Consider the following 27550-nt stretch of genomic DNA (forward strand, 5'->3'; position numbering starts at 1 on the left):
CCATAATACGCATTAATATTCGTCACGCAAGATGGGCATTGTATTTCTTTCGTTTTGTACTCGTAGCATGGTCGTTATTAAGTCGTAAACCGAATCTGAAAGCCTAGGTCCATGGTGACTGGCTTTAGTATTTTTATCTTATTCATCTGTTCTGTCATTGGTACATACTCGTAATACGAATAGATACAATTGAATATCAATTAAAACACAGAATTCAATTATGTATTAAATAATCGCAAATATGGCGTCGTCTATGAAACAGGTATGAAACCTATGATTTGACGGCTTTTTCGCGAATAATTTATTGTGTCAATGTCGACTTAACATTATAACACTTACAAGATACTTATTATTATACAATTCTCATTTCGAAATCGTAATTTGGTTTTAATGTGCACTTTGCTGATAAAAAGTTTAACTCGTCAGGTAATGGGCACACAAGCTAGCTTGGTATAGTTGTTGTGAATTACAAATAGGGATGTCAGTGGCAAAGGGTGGAGGTGGCTGTCGAGATCCGACATAAATAGTGCATACTAAAATTTTCCATTCATATTTATTTGTAGGTATCTTTGAACTAAGAATACACATTGCAGATTGTGTTGTTTTCTTGTAATTCAATTAAACCCTACGTAACCAAGCCATAATAGATAATAGTCAAAAATATTCGTCTATCTATAATAAAAATATTGTTATCAATCATGGTTTGCTTCAGTCAGGGGTAACATTAATTTAAAAAAATCTAACCAACACCATCTGCAATTTTAATTGTACTCTAATTCAACGAAAACAAATAAGTATGACTGACAAAAGTATACACTATTTTGTCGGATCTTCACTATGATGGTTTGGTCAGGCAGTGTTTAATTGAATTTTAAAAACTAATAAATATGACTGACAGAGTTTAACGTGCACTATTTGCGTCGGATTTCGACAGCCTACCTCTTCCACTGGGATAATATGTATAATCGCGGATTTTTTTTGCACAATAATTATTGTCCGAAATGAAGTCACGCGGTGACAAGTCGATATAAGTATCTACGTATGTATATAGTTTTAATATAACTAGAAAAATCTGTAGATCATTATCGAATGAGTTGGTTTAGTAAGTATATGAACCGTTCATGCGTATTTCATTTAACAAGATGCACCAAAGTTGGGTTAACGCATTCCAAAAATTATATTTCCCGCTACAATATACGGTAATCAAGTGTGTACCCGCGTGCTTTCGACCAAACCTCACGCTTATTTCACAAAGGAGAAAACAACGTTATGGTCAATAATTGGTAAGTACAAAAAAAATGGAGAAAAATATCATCAATCATAAAATATGCCAAAATTCAATACGCAACTCGCCGCCATAAAAGATTAAACCATTCCAACTATTACCTATGTAGGTACTACATTTCAATGAAAATAAGTAGAACTACATTAAATCCTTATACGTTTATATTCAATTTATATAAAAAGTATTATTGATTTAGTCTAATTGATTCCATTATACTCCATTCTACGCATTGTGTTGCTACTATTATAGTGGAACAACTTAATCTTGAAATTGCGCAGATTGCGATTTGTTCTACAGCGCACAAATTACATAAGGTAAATTTGTATTGTCACCGTTATTATTTCCGACTGCTCTTACAATGAAGCCTGTTGCATCGTTTCTTCTCGTTCAGCGTCGCTCTAACTACGTCATATTTTCTGTCAAAACTATCAAACTTCATGCTAATGTGGTATGTTTATAGTCAGCGGCCTCTTAGTAATACTGTGTGTTGTTTTTAGATTTTTCCACCGATTATCAGTTCGAATTATGCGCCTGTTCGTTTCCATTTAATTTTTTTAGCAATTTCTCTCTCTTATTACATAACTCGATTATTTAATTCGTATCGAATTATTTTGTCTTTTCTCCTACATGTTTCCATACCAAGGTGTTTCAGTTTCTGAATCTCTCTTTTACCAAGGGTCCATATTTCGCATGCAAAGAATTAATATCATCAGTCGATAATGATAAATAAAATTATAAGATACACACAGGTGTTACTATTTTATAAAAATAAAAGAATCACCTATATTATACAGTATTATTAGAATTTTTAATTACTTAACTATTTCTTTTATTCAACGAATAATTCACAAGATTTAAGAATGTACCATTCTAATTATGGAACATACATAATTTTGAAAAACACTTCTGAGATAATATTATATTAGGTACCTATATCCAAAATAAAAAATATTTTTGAAAAAAGTAAGCCACCCACCCGGCTTCTTATTATGTATTTATTTAATTTAATTTAATTATGTATGCTCAGTATTAAAATTGTCAATTACTGATAAAAACAATAAGTAAGTATATAAACTGACTAGATATAACTTTATCTGAATTCTATACCTATTGGTAATAATAATAAGCTTTTGCCGATATGAAATGCAAATTTTGATTTACCTATTCTATACCTTTTATTCCACACTTTCACAAGCATAAAATACGATACAAATCCACTAAAATATGTATAGGTATTAAGGCTCTGTATTTGTCATTGTCTGTATTAATATAAAAATATCCTCTTTCACAATAAGTCATTTTCCGGTATCTAATTCAAAGTTCATAATTCTAAATTCCGTAGTAATAATTTGGTAATTGAGCTGTTTGCTTGAAGATACAGACGAAAATGCCTAATTATTGTGATATTAAATTCTTCATTTCCTGCCAAATACGCGGGTGGTGTCACACGGTGAGATCCGAGAGAGCCCACAATCTCGCGCCGCGGAGGCATTTTCTGAGAGGCGGCCCCCGGCCGAAGGTCGCGTGTGCATTCCTTCCCGCGGCCATTTCCTGTCTTTGTCCCCGACTCGCGTTATTTTATTACCTGAGTTGCGAGCAAAGCAAAAGCACAGGCGAACCGGCGAGTCGACAGAGTCAACGACTCCGCGACTCCCTTCTTGATTACCCCTTTCTCTGCGCCAAAACGCTCGCGCCAATATTATATTATGTATTCCGCTAGGCAGCAGGACTAATCTTACGAGATGAACATCCGATACAACACGTCATGAACGTGAAATTGAATATGTTCTAGAATCTAGATTCATGCAAAAGAGTTTCAGATTGTTTTTATAGACCACACTTCACGTAACCTCGCAATTTGGAATAGATTTGTTTGAATTATTTTGAATTAGTTGATGAAATTTCAATTTCAATTTATTTATTTATAACATATTGTGGACATTACAAATTATAAGTTTAAGACGTTCACAACATGACATTTAGAAACAAAGAAATATAAAACAGTATTACATAAAAAAGAGATAGATCAGTATAGAGATAGATAGTACTTATGTTATTAAACAGTAGAAATACCTATGTACATACGAGAAAAAATATAAATTAGATAGGTACAAGGAAGTACACCGGATGAGTTAAGCAGACCCTATTTTAAGAATTTATAAAACAACGTCCACCTATACTCATCCTCACGTAGGTGGAATATATCAACACCCGAAGCAATTTCGTTGAACATAGTTATCGCCCTCCCAATTGGCATTACCAGTGACAGGTTGGTTCTGCACCTTGGGAGAATAAACAACTGATGTCCTCTATTTCTAAGATAGTTATCAGGGACACACGGGTCAACACTGCCCAGAATGGCAGAGTTCTCATTTATACCTCGTATAAGTCGACAAAAATACGTAGCTAAATAAAGATTTATTCTAAATTGCAGACTGCAGTATGTAAGTATGTAAGCCAATCGGGCGCCTGGCATCTACTAATACACTAATACGCAGTGTGTATTACACAAAAATCTTGTCACTGTGTACAATTGCAGAGTTACGTAGAGGATACTATACCATAAACAAATATTTAGTGAGTAATAATTCATAGTGTATCCTAAATACCTAAGCAAAACGATAATCTTGAAATCCGGTTATGTTAGAATTACCAATGGCGATGACTCGATTCTAAACTTTATTTAATGTTTACCGTAATACAAAAATAATTTGAATTCGAGAATATTTCAAATTATCCATGTAGGTACATACGTAAATAATTACATTATGACGTGAAAAACGAGCGCCACCTTTAAACATATACTATAAAAATTATTGCAACTGTAATTGTAACTACAATTTTGAATATAGGTATGTTATTGTCGCCACATTGAAAAATATATTAAGTATAAAAAAAAAAAATATAGGTAAGTGTAAGTAGCTACAAAAATAATATTCAAAATAAGCCACCTACTATAATAATTACCTCCTCTTTCCTATTATCAAGTAAGTGTTCATTGAATAATACATTATATCGTAGTAAAACAATTAAATAATTTGCAGCACCCACGTCGGCTATTGCATAGGGTTGGTCAAAATGCATGTTATTTTTTTCAATGTGCATTAATTATTGTTCAATGCGTTGGACAAAAATGGCTAACTATTATTCGTAAAAAAAATATGGATGCCCATATATGCTTGGTTTAGTCCCGAACATGGTAATATACTTTTTTTAGCCAACATAATACTACTAGAGCTAGAGAGTACTAAATCTTATAAAACTTGCATTTCGACTGTGTTTAGGAAAAAGGGCGTAACCCACACAGAACAAATTTTACAGGAGAGGCAAAAAAACGTTTTTTGAATGATTTTGGTTCAATATTAATAAAAAAAATAGTCACAGACATTGGGTGCATGATGATTGATTATTTAGTGTAATATCTTTTCGATCTACTAATAATTAAAGAAGTTATTACAAAAAAATCGTTAAAATTGAGGGAAAATGCTTTTTTCCTTAAATTAAAACATAATTAAAACTCAATTAAAACCTGAATTTAGATAATAAATCGGCATTTGCGGCTTACTTCCTTTTTACAGAACGTGTATTTAGTTGTATACAGTGTTAATATCTAATAAAAGCACTTTTCGAAAAATCGAGGGTTACGTCCTTTTTCATAAACACAGTCGAATTTTAATTATTTTAATTACATTGGTCTCTGCCTTGAATAAACCAGAAGTACTTAAATTAAGTAGGCTGGCGTTGGTTGGATCGAAATAAATTTCCGACATTGGATTGTCACTACAGAGAAAAATACCGGATTTAAGAATCCTGTCGACGACTTATAAGTCATTGTCTATTACCTATCTATACTACTCGTCATTCGGTATTTGTAAAATTCATAGAACGATAAAACTGAATAATACCTAAATTTACACGGTGAACTTTCACTTTGAATGTAGTATCAAGTCAGCACTTTGAATGTAGTATCAAGTCAGATATAGGCATATCATTATACAATGAAAGTTGACGTAAGAAGAGCAACAATTAAAATAATAATATAATGGTCATTAATTAAACGATTGTAGATGAATGCATAAGTAAATAAGCAGAATTCAATTTAACGATCATTATAATATTATCCACATGATTACAATCCAGAATTCCACACAAGAATGTCATAGTGAACGAATGGTAGAAAACTCGAAAGGAAGCTAACTTGTTAATAATATTGGTTAAGTTTATTCTCTTCGATCGCCAAACTTTTTGGATGCTAACGACACCACAAGGAATTACTAATATAACTACCAACTGCATTCAACAAATCAATATATTTATGAACCCTCAGTTCATGGATTTAATTAAGCCGACCGTAATTTGTCTGAATACTTGAATGAACGGCATTATTATGCTGTTTCTGTTTTTGGCATTCTAACTAATACGTCAATGGTAGTACTGAAGTAGGTACTGCACAAGTGCACATAGCGGTAGTCATATGGCAGAAGAGACCATCTGCAAATTTTTCTGTTTTTAAGTTTTGTTCTACAAAAGTTTTGAAATGCATTAATCTTCAATGTGGCAAAAGGGCACATCTGCAAGTGCACTACAAACACAAAAAATGCCGAAAGAGCCATCTGAAAATGTAAAAAAATAACTTACTAGATGCCAGTTGGCACTTCTGACATAGAAACTTCTGAGGATTTTTACAGATGGCACGTTATACATCACATGCGGACCATCAAATATGCACCTTATGAACAATGTTTAGTATAGCTTGGAATTGATAACGGCGTGTCCTCTGGTGGACTTCTGCAGCTACTGTGGCCGCATATGAGAACCACTGGTATAGATATATTCTACAACCTAAAAAATATTGATTTAAATACACATCTCACAATAATGGAAAAAAAAATTATTACCAATCTGAACAAGACAAAATCAGACATCTGACAAAATTGCAATAACATTTTCATGGCAAAAGGGGCCATTTGCATTATATTGTCAAATATCTCGGTTAAACCGAATATGATTATTTTTTTCTTTAAACTAAACAAATAACACTCCAACAGGTTAAACAATACACTAAAATTGTATGTATAGGTATCACTCAATTATTTTGTTTACTAGAGTAAATTAAAATCTTATTTTTGCTCTCCTGAACATTCTCGAAAATCACAGACGGTCCTTTCTGCAATATGAATACCGAATACAGTATTGGCGTCCACCATATGTATACTCTGAGCCTTCTCTCTCCTGCATGATAAATTCTGGCTCATGATAAATGTAGACTCTGGCTGAATCTTTGTGCACACTATGCGACCATCTCTCTCGTGTGCGACCGAGTGCTTAACGGGATTTTTGTGGATCATGTGGAAAACTGTTTATTTCTCGTATCTTCCAACGGGCCCTCCCATCAGCGTAATATATTATGCAATTAATAGGTAAAAATCTTAAAGAGTAGTTTTAATTAATGTCTTTCTTTCACCGTGACAAGTATTTGTCATAGGATTTGGTTTCCAGACGGCTCCATCCATTTGCCTCCTTACATGTATATAATTTGGAGTATTAATAGGTACTATCGACCGAAGGTACTTGATGGAATTTCAATTCAAATTCTAATGGATTTAAGTTTTGTACTATTCCATTTGAGTCGTTTTTTTTTTGCGACCCGGGTTTCGCCTTTCGGCATCTTCAGGCACTGTGTACAGTCGTCCATTCTGGGAACAATGGTAACGTATTGGGAATTAATGGTGGTAACTAATGAGATATGTATATCTATATATGTACACAGTGCCTGAAGATGCCGAAAGGCGAAACCCGGTTCGCAAAAAAAACAACTCAAATGGAATAGTACAAAACTTAAATCCATTAGAGTTTATAATTTGAAGTGTTTGGACACACGCTGTAGATACAAAATAGGTATTTTTAACGTTCACAATTAACATGTTAATAAAACAATGAAGCATTTTGAACGTTTAGCTTGGTTAGATATTTGTATACTTAGACAGCTTAGTTGAAAAAAAACAATTATACTATCACTAAATATTATGTACGTAGGCGTGCGTGCTACTTGTGCTCCTGTATGACTGCTTCAAAGGTCTCGAGCTTTGAGAATCGATATCTCCGTCGAATCTTAGGGGTCATTGGTACGACCGCCTTAAAAACACTGCACGGCATCCTTCGCTGATTGAAGTAGTCACGAAAAGACGCTTCACTGGGCTGGGACATAATATGTTCCGGATACCGCCAGAGTGCGACTCTCCTTACCCTTGCGGCACATCCTCAAGTTTCGTCGCCGACCCTGGAGCGATACTACCAAAGCGATCTGCGCGCTGCATGTCTCACATAGTGGGAGACTCGATACGTGGTGATGGACCGAGGGAAGTTGTGTGCTTGCCCTATGCCGCAATGCTACTAAACTATATTATTAAATATACTATAAGCTAGAATTAGATAGATACGTACGTATTTACTTATACAGAAGTTTTTATTGAAAGATAAGTAAATACCAGAGAACACAAAATTAATGGGAACTGAAATACTCAACGGGTGTGGAGTAACAGGCAACCGATCTCGAGCGTGGAAGAATATGGGATAAACCTGTCAAGAATATGTCATACTAAGCTTGTCATTCGTTCTGACAACTGCTCTCGGTGTATGCACTGACTCTCATTCAATATGGGTGTATTTGAAGGACACATTCAAAGCCCTGCTTCAAAATGTAGTGTATCGGAGAATAGCCGATCGGGATTCAATTTATTAATTTGTTCTATGGTAAATACCTACGTACGTTTTATATTGTCGAATATCAAAATGATAGATACTTTGGGTTAGTCATGTCTTATAGAATTAACTAAATATACATCTACTATTAATTGTCTATTACTTAATTCTAGTCTCGTAATTAACCATTTACAATGGTTTTCCATGTTCAGTACTCCGAAGCTAAAATAAATTTTACACGAATGTGAATCAAACACATGATTTTTTAATAATTCACAATATACGTTCGATTGTTTTGTCTGTTCCGCCCATCATAACGTCTACTTCAAATTAGCGTGACATCAAAGTCAAGCCGTGTACATTGATGACCTACCTGTCAAACATAAAATATAAATCGGTAAATTCGGTTAAATTGGTTCAATTAATCGTCACACGCATACGATTTCCATTAAAGCACACTTTACGAGCTTTTATCAACAATAAAATGGAATGTCATCAGTCGTCACAGATTCAAACGGAAAAATATGTAGGTACAATAGCAATTTCGATATTGTTTTTTAGAATCATTTTCAAATACTTACATCAAGCTTTACCTTTACTTATAAGAAATAATTACAAGATAAAAAGAACTTTTTATAAACGTTTTTAAATTTTCTGTTGAATCATATGACTTGACTAGCTCAAGCGATCAAAAAAAATTGTATTTGATAGAAATAATACTGAAATGTCTTTTTGACATTTCATATTGATTTCCATAGTAACGCACGTAAGTATATATTAATAATTTGGTTGCTAGGACCCCAGACCCCTCTAGCAACCAATAATAGTGGATTGGATTACGGATTTCTTCCGAAATAACTTTTCATACAAAACAGAATTAACTGAAAATGAATTTAATTCTACTTAAAGATGGCTAAAAGTATTAAAAAAATGCATTGGCATCGTGTTCTGCTATATTCGAAAAGTTTCAAATGTCTAGCTAGTCGGGAAGTTAGTTAAAAATCGATTGCAAGATTTGTACCGGACAAACAACCACCGTACAACTAAGAATACGACCTAATAAAAATGTTGTAAAATAAACATTCTTAAATATTGTGTTCTAATACGGATAAACGTATTGAAATTGATCGCTCTGTTATGTCCTAAGTGGTATTGCATAATTGATAGGTATAATATGTGGTACCTTTGTAGGCATGCACAACAGCTCGTCAGATGCAATTACAGAAGGGTCAAAGACTATTAATATTAACTAAATAAAGATATTACTTATTATAGTTATTATATATGCAATAAATTAATTCCGATCACTTGACTCGTCCCCCTTGAAAGCGGATCATTCACGGGACCATTATTGTCTATCAGTGGCGAAAGGTGGAGGTAGGCTGTTAAGATCCGACATAAATAGTCCACAATAAACTTTATCAGTCACGCGTAATTGTTTTCATTGAACTAGGTTTACAATTTACAGATGGTGTTGATTAGTTTTTAAAATACAATTAAACACATCGAAAACCAAGCCATAATAGACAATAGTCGAGAAATCATCGTCTGTCTATAAAATATCTAAAATTATGCCATTAAACCATACATAATTTTTGATATTTTATAGATAGAATAATATTTTTTTATCTACTATGGTTTGGTTTAGGCAGGGTTTAATGAATTTAAAAAAAAAAAACTAATCAACAACATGACATGTGTAATATGTAGGATTCATAATTCATCGAAAATAAACAAGTATGAATGAAAAATTGTGCGCTATTTTGTCGAATCGCCCATAACATACCAAAACTATTATGGTTTGGTTTAGGCAGGGCTTAATGGATTTAAAACAAAAACTAATCAACATTGTGTAATATGTATTCATAATTCATCGAAAACAAACAAGTATGAATGAAAAAGTGTGCACTATTTTGTCGAATCGCCCATAAAATACCAAAACTCTTATGGTTTGGTTTAGGCAAGGTTTAATTGATTTTTAAAAACTAACCAACACCATATTGTGTAAATTGTAATCCTAGTTCAATAAAAACAAATACGAATAACTGACAAAGCTTAATGTGTACTATTTATGTTGGATCGTAATAGCCTACTCCACCCTTCACCACTGTTGTCTATATTTGGTGAATAATGACATCAACCCAGAACCTAATCTCAATAGACACATAGGTTATAAAACGATTCCCTGATTCTAGCAAAGTTACGTAATCAGCAAGCAGCTCTGCTGTTAATTCAAGATTCGGCTATTAAGAATACTATGCTGGTAAGGTTAGTGCAAAAAGAATAGGTCGTAAGTAGCAATTCCACATGTCAGCAGAAGTTAAAACCACTTCGACGGTTCGGCAAGATGTTCGAATGGATTCGGCGGGAATAAAAAACGCTTCAAGCCGGGTTAGGTCGTTTTGACAGTTTTATCTATTTTACCGCAGTCATGGAGTTAATATGAAATGAATCAATAATCTGGGCACATGCGGATGTTCAGTAATAAAACCCAGTCCGTTAACAGAAAATAAAACGTGTTAAGAATCCAAGATCAAAAGATCTGCGAGGGCTTTTTATTAAAATTACATTTAGGCGCAATAATTCTTGGAAACTTGAATATCATTATAATTAATTCTTAGATTCTTCTTATGAAAAGTACATGTTTTAATATTATTAACCCCACAACTGTTATCATCTGCCATGCACACAAAATGCATTCTATTCGTACTTTACATCCTCATTTTTTTTATTATGCACTACGTAAATACAACATCATCAAACCTCCTCTCAAGCTGAAACTTAATTAATGAGTATACCTCCCCATAGCAGACAAGAGGACTTCACGTGTGTCGCAGGTAATAAATTTTGTAGTTTTTTTTCCTATCCTCCCCCATCTTCACATGGAGATGTTTGCTTTTCGCTCCTTATTTTTAATGTAGGTACATACTTACCTACAATACCTGTAGTATATGGATACCAGGGAAATACAGAATTAATGGGAACTGAAATACCTAACGGGTGTGGAGTAACAGGCAACCGATTTCAAGTGTGGAAGAATGTGAGATAAATTTAAACATGGGTCAAGATTATGTCATTCTAAGCCTGTCCTTCGTTTTGACAACTGCTCTCGGTTTATGCAATATTGGTGTATTTAAAGGTTGCAACACACACTATTGCACGTCTATAATGTGTGTTTCATTTTCGTAGGCACTCTCAACATTCAAAACCCTGCTTCAAAATGTAGTTAGTGTATTGGGTATAGCCCATCTGAATTCTATTGATTAATCTGTTCTGTGATAGATAGATACTCATTAAATTGATACATAAACTGATATTATTGTATGATCGTTTTGGGTACGTAAAGATTAAATGGTGATATTTACATAAAATTGACACATTGATTGTTGTCTGAATTTCCAATCCGATCGTTTCTTCACGTCATTAATTTTTTCGAGTACAACAGTCAGCGAAGTTGGAAATGACCAATAACCGAAAATTACGTTCGGTATTATATCTACTGGATTTCGTGACAATGCGTTGTGTAGTTCATTGGTAGCGACTACTAACAATAATGGCACGAATATATCGTCTCTGTTCTGGCAGAACACACTAACTGGAGAATACTAGTTTTGAGTAATTTGACTTTGAAATTGTTAAAATGTTTGAAATGGTCTATCATGTGAGTTTAATAAGTAATCGTAAAAAGGATGACTTTAAAATAAAGACTGTTTATTTATTAAGAAGGTTTCCAGACGGTAAAGTTTGAAATAAGGAACGTTTTGGTATAACTAACTCAATATGTAATTTTTTCGAATTAGTGTCTTCTGCCAGAACAGAGACGATACGTTATGCAGGTGAAGATGAACTTTGAACTGTTGCATTTCACAAATGCCACTATTTCAGTCTTGTCTTTTTAAGTTTTGATATATTTAAATTCTTTTCAGGTCCAGGCGAAACACGGGGCCGTAACAAAGCAACAAAGCCAGGTCATACGGTTAACACGATAAATATTAAAAAAAAAACCAAATTCACCGACGAATAATTTGACCAGTTAGATCCGTACATAGGAGGAGCTCCTTGGGTTGTGGAATCGCGGATAACTAGCTTTATCAGAGTGCGAGGACTCAGATGGACAGTCCACGCTGTAATAATCTGCGAAAGATCCATATCTCTCCACAGGGTCCACGAAGGAACTCCGGTAGTGACATAGTTACATAGTAGAAGTGACACAGGGTCGTGGAAACTATTTAAAATAGTTACATGAAGAGTGTAGGTACTTAAATCACAAAGATTCATCCCAGAACTGCTAGATAGAAGATATTATGATGCGCAATAACAAAACTCAAATCTAAAAACTGGCGCACGTGGTCCGTGAAGTGGGGACATGCCTTTAGGAAATAAATCTACTATACTTCGGTACCTAGCGACCGACATTTTTATGTATATCCTTCAAGAATTTAAATTATCATTCTACGATCCGTCACTGGCGAGGACTTATTCATATTTATAGCTAGCCGTGAATTAATAATATTAAATGGTATCTAATTAAATCAATCTACTCTAAAAATACAAGCTAAACTCTGCGACGTTTTGATGTTACGTTCTTACTTCCCATAAATATATTAATGCGGTGCCAATACATTATATTAAAATTTAGGGGCGGTCCGGTACTCTAGGGGTATCTATCTATACAATGTTTTAAAAAAATATTCTCTAGTTATTTTAAATCTTCACCAATATATTCCTTGTGAGCGGTTTTCAGAAAGAAATATAAAAATATGTATGTCGTCGATCTACTTTTCAAGACAATGGAACAGACATTGCATTGCGTTATGCGCTATCAGCGAAGGGTGGTACGAGCTCTGGTAGGGGCTCGGGTGCGGAGGAGTAAATCCCCACTAGTTAGGTATATTATAAATATATCAATAACAAGAGTAATAATATGACAAAGTAGGTATATTATATTATTATATAATAGTTCTTGATATCAAAACAGCCTAAAAATACATATGGTGCCAACTGCAAGTGGATTATAAATTACTTAATAAAATAATTTGTTATTTTACTTAGGTACCTACTAAATCGTGATTATTTACGTGTACCTAGCCGAGGCAAATGTGTTTCACCTTTATAATATGAATTAGTTAACAAGGAACACGCTGGTTTTAATTATTAGGTACTTACGTTCACGTTTTGAATAAGTACTACGATATGACAACGCTCAGGCGGTATGAAACACAATGATCACACAATAATTTTCCAATTCTTGAAATTAATACGATTTATTTATTACGAAACATAAATACTTATGTACGTGCAAAGTTATATTATATTATATCAATAAGAAAGTTTTCATACGCTACAACTAAAAAATACCATACAGGAAGTTGTTTATATTTGCATTGCGATTAAACACTAATATTTACCTGGATTGCATAGACATGGAGGGACAAACACGGCAGCAGTCAGTAAAATAAATCCAAGGCAGGTAGAATAAAAACCGTGGCTTCTTTTTCTATTGAAAGTAAAACACAGTCTTTCGGTTTCCTCCATCACTAAGTTAGATGCAATGTTCATATGTCTCTGAGTTGTCAAAACTAAACTTTTACTCATCGCAGGTAAAAAATGTACACAGTAAAAGTTTTTCAAAGTTTTAAGTTCGTTCAATAATTAAACGCGTGCATGCCAAACCTGCGACTCGGGGATGATAACTCTTTTGGCAAATGCAATATTTTCAAACGACACTTCATTGTGCAAAGAATATGTAGAGAGATGACGTCCGCCAACGGTCGGTTGCTAAGCATCGCAACCGCCACAACACACCTGTGGACACCTCACTTGGAAGTTCAATCAACTTATTTAAGAAATAAATATCACCAATTAAATAATTGGAATATTAACAACACTGGCATTAACATAAATAAAAAGTTGAGTAAAGTTTAACTTATTTTTCATAGATGAAACGCTATGAAACACAACACCGCCACAACAAACACTTTTCAGTTTGACGCCAAACTACTGTCAGAAAGTACTTCACAAGTATTACGAAAGAATGTTAAAGTGTAACTGTTCGGCGCATGCTCACTGCACAGTATGGAGGTACTTATTACGCAAGGTAATATCAAAATATGTCCGACTTGGCCGTATACTGCCACCTCTTTTTATTTATTAAAGTTTACTCAACATAAAATTTAAAATCATCTCCTTCTATACCGACATACTAGCTACCATAGACAATAATATTTTTTAAGAATTTTTTGTTGTGGAAATTCTAAAAAAATAATAATTTAAAATGAATAAATTAATAATAATATATTAGGTATCAATATATCAAGTACCTACACAAATAATTAAGTAGGTATTTATATTGACATATTACAAACAAGCACAACCTACCTGTACCTAGTTTTTTTTTAATTAATTTACTACGAACCATGCCCTTGCGTTTCCATGCAAGGTAGTTCTGTTATTTGCATTGTACAGCATTTGTGAGGTTTTTGGTGGTATTTTTTGTGATTATTTTGTCCGCGCAAAGCTCCGAAAGCCCATCACTACTCTCCTAATATTGGACAATCGAATTACTTTTTGAGCCTGCAATCGATTGACTAGTTAAAATTCCGCCGTCAAAATTTTTCCACTTTGCCTCTGCTTCGCTACTGCCCAGGGAAAGAATAAACTTTATGTAGGTACCTACCTATATGTAAACTAGCCAAGTTTTAATCGTAAAATTATGATATAAACGGTTAGATAAGTCTGAAGAATTGTATTATTTAGATAATAATAGAGGAATGAAGAAAATATAAGTAGGTACGTAGTACCTATGTTTAATAGGTAATAATTATATAAAGATTATTTTGTAATATTTTCAGTTCGAGGTACCTAGTAGCTAACGAAAAATTTCAATACCCCAGCGAGTAAAATATAAAACATATTATACCTACATAGGTAGGTACCTAATTATTTTAAAACAAATAACTCGATGTGATCCACGCGCAAAAATACGAAGATCTCAGTCTCACGACCCACTGACTTGCGTTTCAGTCGGTAGTCAGTAGGCTGTGACAAATTAGTTTTCTTCAACGTCTTTGACATAATTTATTAATGACTAAGAGGAATATATATCAATAAAATTATTCAATTAATTAAGTACCTACCTACTTACAATGTTTTATTCACTTTTTTGACAACACTTTTAACCAAAACGCTATTTCCCTGTTATGCCAGCGCTCCATTGGCGAGCCAAAAGTCCGACGACAATAAGTCTTCAGATTTTTCTACGTTCTGCTACTGGCCAACAGACGTTCAACGAAACGAGTATATTTAATTTGACGAGTAAAACAGTCGACTTTGACAGCATAGATAATATACGTATATCTGACAGTTAAATCGTGATGGCGTTAAATGATACCGACGTTTTATGTTTTTTGGGTTATTGGGTGGCAGATAATGTAATAACGAAGCAAAGGGTACACAAATACTGGGTGAAACATTGGATAAGGAAACGAACGACATTATCCCACACAAATTTAATACGAGAATTGCGTTTGCAACCGAGCGATTTCCGCAATTATTTGCGAATGTCGGAGGATGTATACGGGCATTTTCGCCAAAGTTTGTACATGTTTGAAATTTGGGTAATATTATTTTTTCACTCAAATTAACCATTTTTATATAGCTAGCAGATTCCTTGTTCTATTGCTGAATTGGTGATAGCAATTTTTCAGCAAAATATTGATTAATACAATATTTATATCATTTTTATTATGAAATTGGGCATAATAAGTTTCCGTTCCGTGACTACGAAACTTAGCTTTTAAAACATGAATGAAACACTTTTTATCACTTAAAAGAGCTCTATTAGATTAAAAAAACCATACACTTCAAAATAAAACTACAAATAGTCAAAAAATATTATTGAATTTTAATTCTTGGGCACATTTCGTTCCCCTCCGTTACCCTATGTCTATAATGGCAGAGCATTTTTCCTTTAGTATTTGAAAAAACCAATCAATGTTCGTTCTGCTATTTTTTTAAAGACAATAATCACTTTTACTAAATTTTATTGGAAAAATAAATAAGTTTCGTTATTTAATAATCAAATGAAAAATAGTTAACGTTCAACTTTTTTGGGGACATTTTCGGAATGGAACGAAATGGTAACGGAGTGTAATTTGTAAAGCTTAAGTTACATGTTACCATAAAAACAAATTTTTGTTTTATGAAATTTATTTGAATTTTTTGATAGACAGATAAATATTCAACGTGCGTCAAAATAACAAAACAAATCAAACTTAATCACTAAAATAGACATATTTTATAATAAATTTCACAATACTTGTAAAATAAGGTAGGTAATAATTTTGACACACTATACATTACCATAACTTTATTTGGCATTTATATTATTTGTAACTCAGATAAAAAATATTTTTAAGCAAATTAACAATATATGAAAAAAAAAATCAGCAAGGGATTCAGACGCGAGTTCCTAGCGCGGCACGGAGTATATAACTTTTACGAAAATAATTATAGTCAAACTCGGTTATTACGATCTCTGACATAGCGAGATCTCGGATGTAATAACGAAACATTTGTTGACAATTGGTTTATGATTTTCGCCATACATTTAATTCTTTCACTGTTATAACGAGCAACTTATCGGATATACCGAGCTAAAATACTGTTAATGTGTCGACCGTTTTAAAACATTTCGACCCTAAGCAATAAAATCCGATTGGACAGGATGCCGCCGGGGTCGGATTACGTTTATGACACTAGTAAAGTGTCTAAGTACCTACCTTATTGGTGTTTCACCGACAATAATAAAAAAGTATCCACGCATATGGTTGAAAAATCCAAGGTTTGTGAAGTCCGTAGGTACCTACCAGCGTTAATTACAATAAACAACTTCTTTTGTAGTTTATGAATGCCATGCTCGTTTCGGGGATTTTTACGATGGTTTCCAAATTTTTTATTTTCGGCTTTTTGTGTAATGTGACATGCTCATTTAAAAATACCTATTCTCTGATATAACGAGTAACGCTTATAACAAGCAAATTCAGTCGGTCCCATCTTCCTCGTAATAACCAAGTTCGACTTTATGTTGTCTTGAAATTTAATTGTATTCATCAACATAAAATGTAGCTATACAGGTTGATTGTAATCAAGACGTACTTTTCTGACATTTCGTGAATACCTACAGTTCTAGGTATTAAATCTAATCGAGTACACATTTCTGTTAAACGTGACAAAAAAATACTTTTTCATACATTTTTATAAATTTCTATGCCTAAAATGTATGGAGAAGTTTTAAAATTTTGGTGGCGTATAACAGAAAGAGTATGACAGAGCCAGTGCCTGTCTCGCAATTATTTCAGTCTGGTGTTTTTTCTTTTCCTTCTGTTGTTTTTTTTTATCTCCATACTTTTATGTGCGCTATTTTTGCGTATTCAGACATATCACATACTTTTTTAATCTTTATTATATTATTATATTATAGTCAGGTTATTTTTTATATTTTTTAATGAAAATATTTTTGTTTTTCATACGAACAGACAAAATAATTTTTTTTATAATCTATGAAGAACTAAACACACACTGTAAACCCAACTTTATGCATGCCATTTCGTTACTTTTACATTCCACATATACGTTACCACCAATATAGTTTCGGAGTGGAAGTAACGGATTCTGTTTCAGAAGTGTTTGAAGCCAAAATTTAGCTTAGTTTTATTGTTAAACCTGCGATATGTTTTATTATATCTGTAGTATGAAAGATAAGCTCCATATGTGTAGTATGTGAAATAGAAATATGTGTTTTCTTACCTTATAAATCGTGGTAACAGTAGTGGAACTTCTTAAATGACCAACCCAGAAAGCAACCTGTTCCGATAGCGATACCGACACACACCAACAATTTAAAGTGTACATGGCGATCAGTGTTATACAAAAATGTTGCTACATTAAAAAAAAACATATTTATAGTGAAAATTTTTCGCCTTCATGCTAAAATCGTGGTAACGGAATGTGGAGTTCCACTTTTTCAAATATCCTGGGACACACTTTAAACGTGATTTTTTTTCAATATTGGTACAAATTTACGAAAAAACTATATATTTTCCAAAAATATATAATGTAAGCTGTTGAAAACACTACGAATTTAATTTTACACACTCAAAATTAATGACGAAATCAGACTTTGTTTATTTGAATTTATGGGTGGGACATGGTAAAAACGCACTACCTTTCGATCTAAATAATCAATTAAAAATATATACAGGTCAGATAGTTGTATTTAACTGATTGAATAGAGTAAACTAATAAATTTGCATGTTAAAAGTACATAACTTTCCAACATTTTATAATATAATAACTATGAAAAAATCAATCAAAGTCATGGGACATGCCAAAAACGCAATGTACAAACTTTGGCGAAAATGCCCATACACAGAACTGTATAATTTGGTCTCCCCATTTATTAAAAAAAAAAATACTATGATGAGGGAAGCTATTTCTCCTCATGATAGATTATGTGCAACCCTGCGATTTTTGGCTGCCGGCGGAACATTCACTGACTTGCATTATAGAACTGCGATTGGAAGACAAACTCTGGGCAAGATAATTCCCGAAACTTGCCAAGTCATCATTGACGTTTTGAAAGGAGAATATTTCAAGGTGTGTATTATATTATACGTCATCTAATAAAGTTGGGCAAATTTACAAATATATCATTAACAAGTAGACATTGGTTGGTCTTATAAAGTGAACGTTTAGTGGATTGTTTTACCTATATAAATCATAGACGGCAACATCATAAGAATGGCAGACAAGATGCATTTGAGATAGGTATATATATAGTCACAAATAAGGCCATCGTTGACATGCTAAATATTCAATAGACCATTAGAATGCTGTACCTAGCCAGGACTCTCCATATAGGCTGTAAGCAAGCTGCTTAATTATTCCTGTTGAATGTATTGTAATACTAGTCATATTCTTCGAAAAGCAAGCATGGAATTTGATTTCTAAATGAGGCCACATAATAATATAGGTTTGCTAACATAGCTCAAATACTTACCATTTGTTGTATCGCTTAAGCTAAGGTTTATAGGCATAAAAACAAACAAAAAAACAAATATTTTTACAAGATATTTATTCATACAAAAAACATTAATTTATTATACCGGCTTTTGTACATTTTTGCTTAATATACGATAAACTGGTTGAGTATGAACAGTAGTTGCTGGCATTATTTTGTCACTTTGTCCCATAAAGGCAACTTCATGCATCAGCTTCTCGGCCAGCAATCTTTGTCCCTGTGACATCGATCGTAGTTTCATGGCCATCATTTTGCCAAAAACATCAAATTCATCTTCAGTCTTGCTTAGTTTGTCGGTGATTAATTCTAACACTTTGTTGGCGCTATCATTCGATTTTTTTCGTTTGAACGATGGGGGTTCTGGTGCTCTATTGAGATTCGACCTTGGAGTAGTCGACAACGTGGATGTTGAAGGCGAATATTCTATCTGTAAATAAAATGTTGATTATTTTTTGTTGCAGTTCCCTGATACGCACGAAGAAATGGAGACGATTGCAGAAGAATTTAATAGTAAATGGCAATTTCCAAATTGCCTGGGCGCAGTTGATGGGAAACACATTGCAATCGTGCCACCTGCAGGTGCCGGCTCCCACTTTTATAATTACAAACATTTCCACAGCATTGTTTTGATGGCGATTGCAAATGCTAATTATGAATTTATTTATGTTGATGTTGGAACAAATGGACGTATTTCTGATGGAGGCGTACTGAGAAAATCTGATTTTTTCAAACGTTTAGACGAAGGCAGATTAAAAATACCTGCACCAAAAAAACCTACTGCTAATTCTGATGCACTGCCATTTGTTTATATTGGCGATGAAGCCTTTGCATTACGTAACGATTTCATAAAGCCGTATTCACAAAGGCAATTAAATCACAGTAAAAGAATATATAATTATCGGACATGCAGAGCCAGGCGAATTATAGAAAATGTTTTTGGCATTTTAGCTGCTAGATTCCGCATTTTTCAAGCTCCAATAAACATGAAAATTGAAAATATCAATACAGTTGTATTAACTTGCTGTGTGCTGCACAACTTTCTTCGTCGCAAATCAACACATACTTATACTCCTTCTCATGACCTTGATAGGGAAAATCCTGAGACAGGTTTAATAGAGCTCGGACTGAGGTCACAGGACACCTTAGCGCCTTTGGAAGCAACGACTAATCGGAACTCGACTGCCAATGCTAAGAAAGCGCGAGGAGATTTCGAAAAATATTTTAATACTACCGGGGCTGTCACATGGCAAGAAAGTATGATAAGCAATAGATAAATTAAACCAATGTAACAATTTAGTTAAAATGTTTTACCTCAATACAATCTTCGTTGTTTAACGAGTTGGAGTAACTCTCATCAGGAGACATGTTTTCCAAATCGTCCACCATGCTGGATATTGAGCTCGATTCTGTAAAACAAAATGTAAATTGTTAAAATACAACATAATACTCAAACTTGTTTTTTATTATCTCTCCCCTAAGTACCCATTCCTTCATACGGTTAATATTGATATTGGTATAATTGGTGTAATCCAGTATATCGGGTATTTTCAAAATGTGTTTTCCGCTGTATTCCTCATAACCAAACTGTACCATTAATTTTGATTGATGATTGACGATTTATTGATTGTCTCTGAAGGAACCTAACTCGAGCGATTTTTGATTTTATGATCATTTCTTTTCTTCTTCTTTCGACCATGTCCGATCATAATATGGACCTCCACGGAGTGGAGGTTTGTATTGACAGATTTTGTTTTTACGAGAAATGGATGTCAGCCACTTGCTCAACATATTAGGTCCATACTCTGACTCATACACAAATTGAAATTCAATGTGTACTTGTCAGACCCAGGATTTGAACCTGGGACCCGACCACGACTCAATAAGCCGCGCTTCCACCGCCATGATCGTACCTATATATTATTATTTCTTACCTACCTCAGCAAAGAATAAATAATTTTATTGTGACTAGAAATGATTCATAGCTGTATGTTTTAATTGCTTAATAGTAGCTAATCTAATGCGATGTCACTTTCAGAGATACGACAATGTCATAGTCTGCACGTGTATAATAAATAGCTTTAAAGCATTCCCTCGTACCTATATATTATTATTATTTATTACCTACCTCGGCAAAGAATAAGAAATTTTATTGTGACTAGAAATGATTCATAGCTGTATGTTTTAATTGCTTAATAGTAGCTAATCTAATGCGATGTCACTTTCAGAGCTAGGTACGACAATTTCATAATCTGCACGTGTATAATAAATAGCTTTAAAGCATTCCTACGTACCTTCCATTTGGTCGTTCAAGAACTCCAAATTTTTATAGTACCACAGTTTGGGTAGATAAACTGCGTCTGTGCCGGCTCCGCTTCGATATGATGTCCTTACTTTATTTCTCTCCTTTCTGTAACCCGACCTCAATGTCTGTATTTTCTTTTTAACATCGTCGACCCTTGCCTGCGGCTCCACCTTGATTAAAATCTCCAAAAGTTCCGCATACGCCAAGGACTTGGCATCACGATTCTTGTATAGTGGGCTGGTCGTCTTCCACAACGATGGGTTGTCTTTAAAACAACTAATAAAATCTTCCAAGAAACTTTTCGAATGCACTCGTAGATCTACCATTGTTGTTATCGATGTGAGATGTCCGAACACTTTGAATGACAGTAAAATAATGATGGCGCTGTCGTCCGTCGGCATAGATATAAATAATGTGACGGTAAAGCGTGGTGAACGTACGAATTTCAGCGGCTCGGCGAGTAAAATATCAAACATGTTTGAAATCCAACGAGCCTGGTCTGCGGATTAAAAAGTCCGCAGACCTGGGGTGCTCCACGCGAAAAAAAAGTCCGAAGACTGTAAATCGTCTGACTTGCGTGCCAATGGAGCGCCGGCATTTTACCCGTTATTTATTTCAGTCTTAGTTGAAATGAAAATGCATGAAATAATCATTCAAAAACTGCTTTGAAATCAATAAATTTTTGCAATTATTTCAGATGTGCATTTTGTATCCCTCCGATAAAATATTATGTATCCCCTGTGTTAAAAAATAGTATAAAATTAACTGTCAAATTGTGTATCCGGTAACCGGTAAGCAAGTCTGCCAACATCAGGAAAAATAACCTCCTTTTTCATCCGTATCTTTTGGCCGTATGTAGCGCCGATAGAGAGACTTTAAATCTCAGGTAATCGATCTCGAAAAACAATAATTACAATCATATTTGGTCCGTAAAACCTACGCAGAGTCTTTAACTTTCCACCGAGTGCGCTATTTTTGTGACTTTATTCACATTTGTGTTCAAACTTCAGATTTCAAACCGCCAAGTCAATGTGATGTTTGACATGTCATTTACGAATACTTTTGACTGTCTTCTCAACCCGTTGTATCTGGAATGTCAATGATTCCGCGCGGTTCAGTTTTAAATACTGTTGATCTACTTATAGGGCAGTGTATTCCTGGGTATCCTGGTTTAAGTGTTTATGTTTTGATTGAGGTTATTTTTTGGTGTTTCAGTCATGGTGCGAATGAACGTATTGAGCGATGCTCTCAAATCTATCAACAATGCAGAGAAAAGAGGCAAGAGGCAAGTGCTTCTCAGGCCTTGCTCAAAAGTCATCGTCAGGTTTTTAACTGTGATGATGAAACATGGATACATCGGTGAATTCGAAATTGTTGACGATCACAGGGCTGGAAAAATTGTTGTCAATCTTACCGGACGTCTGAACAAATGTGGAGTCATTTCACCACGATTTGACGTCCCTATTCGAGATATTGAAAGATGGACCAACAACTTATTACCTTCACGTCAGTTTGGGTATGTATTTCAAGTGTTACTTATTCTTAATCCGTGGTATTCTAAAATGTTTTCTGTGCGTTTGAGTGGAGTTTTATTTATAATTTATGAAACAGGATAATTATTATTGTTTGGCAATTATTTATATTATGGTATACCTATACCTCCGGTTTCATGTTAGTACTTCTAAATAGGTTGGTAAAGTAAATTAGGAGTATACATAGGTTCTAAGACTCCATTTTTCATAAAGTGTCATATTTTCTGTGAAAGTATTTTTTTATATTCGTATATTTATCGAATATTCTGAGGTTATTTTATATCCATTGCAAACATCAAAAGTTTGTGTTGAAATATCAAATTAATAAAAGTGAGAATCAGCTATTTTTATACTTCATAAATTGTAATAACTATCTTACTATAAGAAGTTCGGATCGATTATTGCAATATTCTGTTTATTTCGGGTATTGAAATAGTATAGAATTGTGCTCTCCCATTTATGGCTGACATGTGGTGACAAAGACACTGGATGCAAATGTGCATCAAACTTTTTCACAATATGCTTGATTCTATTAGTTATATTACAAAAAACCTGGGGTCTTTCGACTGGTTCTCCTCCATCGCTCGCTGCCATCTGTCAGTGGGCGCAGTGTTGCCAACCGAACTATAATTATAGTACATTTTGGTCCGCGTACTATTCAAAAAATATAGTACGTCAAAAATACCACAATTTTGAAAAATTGAATTAATTGAATTCGGCGATTAGGTTAGGTTAAATGGAGTTAATTGAATTCGTGGTTGTTTATGGTTGTTTTTGCATGAATGTTTCCATGGTTTTAGAATTAAGATTTAAGCCGCGTTGATACGGTCCAAGTACACTGGACCAAGTGCCATCCAAGCGACAGCTTCATATTAATTATTCCTATCCAAGCTACTCAGACCGCGTCCTACTCATCCAAGTTAGCTTGGATAGGAATAATTTGTAAGAAGCTGTCTCATACGAGTGCGCTTGGATGGCACTCGGAGTGTACTTGGACCGTGTCAACGCGGCTTTAGGCTAAGGCTACATAGGCACATATGCCTTGCTTGGTGGCTACGTGCTGGGTAATATATCTTAGCGAACGGACACACTGCACGCTTCGCGCCTCGCTACGTGATTATTAGTCATCTCGTGAGTCTCCCGGCGAACAAACGTGTTGGTTATTTTTATTTTGTCACCTAGTGATTTTGCAAGATGGCGGATGTTTCTTCAGAATGACAATCATCAAACACCGTATATTTTGAAGTTATGAATAATGACACATGGGATGAATTGACATTATGCACCGAACAAGTTCGAATTTGAGACTTTAAAATTTTAATAAACTTAAATTCTTTGTGAGAAGTATTTTCCTGGTTAGTTTTGAGAGTGACATAATTATCATTGTTGACTTGAGCGCTCCCAAATATCAAATGAATTTGTACCTAAGCACGTAGCGTGCAATGTGGCAGTAGTGTTTTTAGTAGACAAGCATAGCACCTAGCTCAGCACTACTGAAGCATTTGCATATGTGGCCGAAGCCTTACAGTTGTATAACACATCCCTTTACGAGTTTTTTTTTAAATTTATAATGTATATAATTTTTCGTGGCCATAACAAAATCTCTTGGTTCATACCAAGATACATCTATACTTGAAGAAGTGAACATTGTATATAACTTTACTGCTAAACATTTCTCTAAGAATTTTATTCATTTCATGTTTTGATATGAATGTTCATATTTTTTGTATTTCGCTGCGAGATATAAAATATTTTTCACATACTGACGTATGTTGGCTTGGACTGCATTGTCAGCATATTCCGTTGAATTTTAAAAATTATTGATAAAAACTATTATTTTTATCATAACATGTAATCATGAAAAGCAGATTTAAAATCAGTACTGATGTAATTAAAACGTGTTTGCCTCTTGATGTAGAATAAGTGGGCGATACTCTCAATCCAATTTGTAAGGCACCGGTTTCTTATCAGGGGTCCCAAGTTCAAGTCCCAGTGGGGTCACAATACGTTTATATGATTTTCTCGAAGCCTGAATGTTTCTGTGACTGTTTCACTGCTACTACTACATTATTATTTCACTACTTGGTACTACATCGCTATCAATAAGCTTCACGGTCTGTTGGTAGTGTTACAAAAAAAAAATATTCCTTAGAAAATTTTATTTAACATTTTTTCCTGGTGGATTTGCCATGGATCCAATGATATCCTTTAGCTGTCATTAAATTTCATATTCTCCGTTCAATGTTATTCACCGTATTTATATTATTTCTTTACAGATTCATTGTTCTGACCACCAGCGGTGGAATAATGGACCATGAAGAAGCAAGAAGAAAACATCTTGGAGGAAAAATTTTAGGATTCTTCTTTTAAGTAATTAAGTTAATTTTATAAATGTATGCATTGGTGCCAGCGCAATAAACATCTGCTCATCACTGCCTACACTTTGTCTTTTTATTTACTAAGATAATACCTATTGTTTAAAACCAAGACTGGCTTTATTCAGGCTGTGGCACTGAATCGTGAATTACGATGGTATTGCTAGTTATTGATTATCTTCAAATGCAATGCGGGGTAATCTGTTCGCAATAAATAAAGGTGTTCGATAGCATATTTCATTTGAATTATTGCCATATTGCATTCGAATTATGAGTCATAAATAGCACTACCATCACAGTTTACAGTTTCATGTCATGGCTGACTATAAATAGTAGTCCTATTTGAAAACCCATTTGAGAAACATTTCAAATTTAGTGGAGGATGACTTTATTCAGAATTATCCAAAAAGTTAAGGTGGACGATGCATTAAAGTGAAAGTAAGAGGATTTATTTATGTAGGGTAAGTAAACACAAAGTGGTAATTATTTTTGTTTTTTTTTTTTAAAGTACAATCACAAACTACTAGCAGTAGTAAATGCATCTCATTGTAATATCAACAAAGTTGACATTTAATTTTGTAAACACACATCTTGGCTTGATACAAAATTATTACAATATCAATATTAATCTAGTTTACCCTACTAGGTATACTGTATCCACAATAAATTAGGGATTACAATACCGGTATAAGAGAAAACAAAGTATGCATCTTATGTGTAAATAGGTATATCGTCGTTGAAACTAGAAAAATGTATGACTCCGTTTTAATCGAAAATTGATTTTGAGTGATGGATGATTTAATTCCATAACCATATTGTATACGAAACCATAATGTTTTTTGTCTCTCTTGTAATGTAGCGAGTTACATAATTTTATAGTTTCAATGACGATATGTAGTTGAAAAACTATTTAAATTTAAGGTAAGACGCAAATGTTGACCTTAAATATATGTATGTACATATAAACAATACTACTATGGTAGAACTGTTATAAATATTTAGCTTGAATTTATTGATAATTTGAACTATAATATGCCCTCAAAAAGGCTAGTTGATCAAGTGGAGTCGCTAGTATTGATCTTATCTTCATGCTGCAAGAAAACCCCTCGGATTCTCTTTTAAAATTATAAAATATATTTGATGGATCTTGTTTTATTATTATTTAACTTTTGTTGGTCAGTCACTTTAGATGTAATTTTTCGAATGAGAGGGAAAACAGGATCAGTATGCCCACTCCCAACATCAAAAAACAGTTAATTGTGATAAATTTATCACTTTGTGTGTGTATCCTGGTGCTTAATTATGTAAAAAAGTAACCGTCTGAACTGTCAAAAGATGATATTTTTTAACAGCCCTAGGCTTGACCATGCTAACGTAGAGAACGAGACAGAGTATGTAAATTTTACATGATTGAGATGCAAGATCTGGCTTGTTTTGCTGCAATCGCATATGACTGATAAAATTGTAGGTTATGTTGATATGTCTGACGTATCAGTACAAAATTCTTGTGTTCAGCTCATTACCGACTAGATGGCGCTGATTCGGCAGTACGAACATTTACGAATGCGACTGACATGTCTACCAAATAAAATTTTTGACATATTACGAATTAGAGATGGCCCCCCTAATCGTTTAGTGTAAAGAATACCTTCCGTGTTAACTTGGAAGGATGAAAAAACAAATGTGTGATAACCGTTTAGAATAGGCCTGCAGGAGATATCTCATCAATGGAAGTAAAAAAAAATATCACAATCTAAAAAGACAACCTTTACAATAAGTAATTAATATTTGATTTTGTGCTTGGATTAAATGTTTCTTATAGTTCAGAAGTCCGTATGTTTGTTTGAGCTTTGCAAGTATTGTATGAGATCGGAAATGTCAAGCCTGCCTCTTGTACCATATTTTTTTTAAATTAAGTAATTATTGCTTAAGCTTCAATTACATTGAGCTTCTTTACGAGCTGTTTGTTGGCGAATTTATAATCTGTGTAAAGTTGCCCAGTGTAATCATCATACATGTTAGCTTCTTCGATGATTACACTGGGCGACTTTACAGGCAGATTATAAATTCGCCAACAAACAGCTCGTAAAGAAGCTCAATGTAATTGACGCTTTAATGGTGTATTGTGATACATCGACTCCTTAGTCAGTGTTTCCCAAACTTTCGACATCTGTGTACCCCTTCTATAATATTGGTAACACTGAGTACCCCTCGTCAAAAAAAAATTGCATACAAGTACTTTAATAACAATAAAAATATATTTATTTGATTTTT

General features: G+C 33.8%; 3 protein-coding genes across 3 annotated transcripts in view; 1 reads left to right on the plus strand and 2 right to left on the minus strand.

The window, feature by feature from the left end:
* The window catches only part of sdk (sidekick cell adhesion molecule), a 292529-nt gene extending 278492 nt beyond the window's left edge, over positions 1–14037 (minus strand). Inside the window, exon 1 of the mRNA XM_085958445.1 lies at positions 13396–14037. Within this exon, the coding sequence (XP_085814571.1) occupies positions 13396–13582 (187 nt within the window). The 5' untranslated portion in view covers positions 13583–14037. The remainder of the gene's footprint in view (positions 1–13395) is intronic.
* A 5074-nt stretch (positions 14038–19111) lies between these two features.
* On the minus strand, positions 19112–21748 carry LOC147064555 (uncharacterized). The gene is made up of 3 exons (XM_085957587.1): positions 21359–21748; positions 20379–20473; positions 19112–19494 (listed from the first exon to the last, which is right to left on the minus strand). The coding sequence occupies exons 1-3, from the start codon at positions 21693–21695 to the stop codon at positions 19147–19149; spliced, it is 780 nt and encodes a 259-aa protein (XP_085813713.1). The 5' UTR covers positions 21696–21748; the 3' UTR covers positions 19112–19146.
* A 448-nt stretch (positions 21749–22196) lies between these two features.
* Positions 22197–25340, plus strand: LOC147064556 (small ribosomal subunit protein uS8A). The gene is made up of 3 exons (XM_085957404.1): positions 22197–22255; positions 22585–22885; positions 25178–25340. Exons 2-3 carry the CDS (start codon positions 22587–22589, stop codon positions 25269–25271), a joined length of 393 nt encoding a protein of 130 aa, XP_085813530.1. The 5' UTR covers positions 22197–22255; positions 22585–22586; the 3' UTR covers positions 25272–25340.
* Positions 25341–27550: the final 2210 nt, after the last annotated feature.

The sequence above is a fragment of the Rhyacophila brunnea genome, unplaced genomic scaffold (assembly GCF_057557595.1).
Source record: "Rhyacophila brunnea isolate RB1 unplaced genomic scaffold, BYU_Rbru_1.0 scaffold_7, whole genome shotgun sequence".
Classification (NCBI taxonomy): domain Eukaryota; kingdom Metazoa; phylum Arthropoda; class Insecta; order Trichoptera; family Rhyacophilidae; genus Rhyacophila; species Rhyacophila brunnea.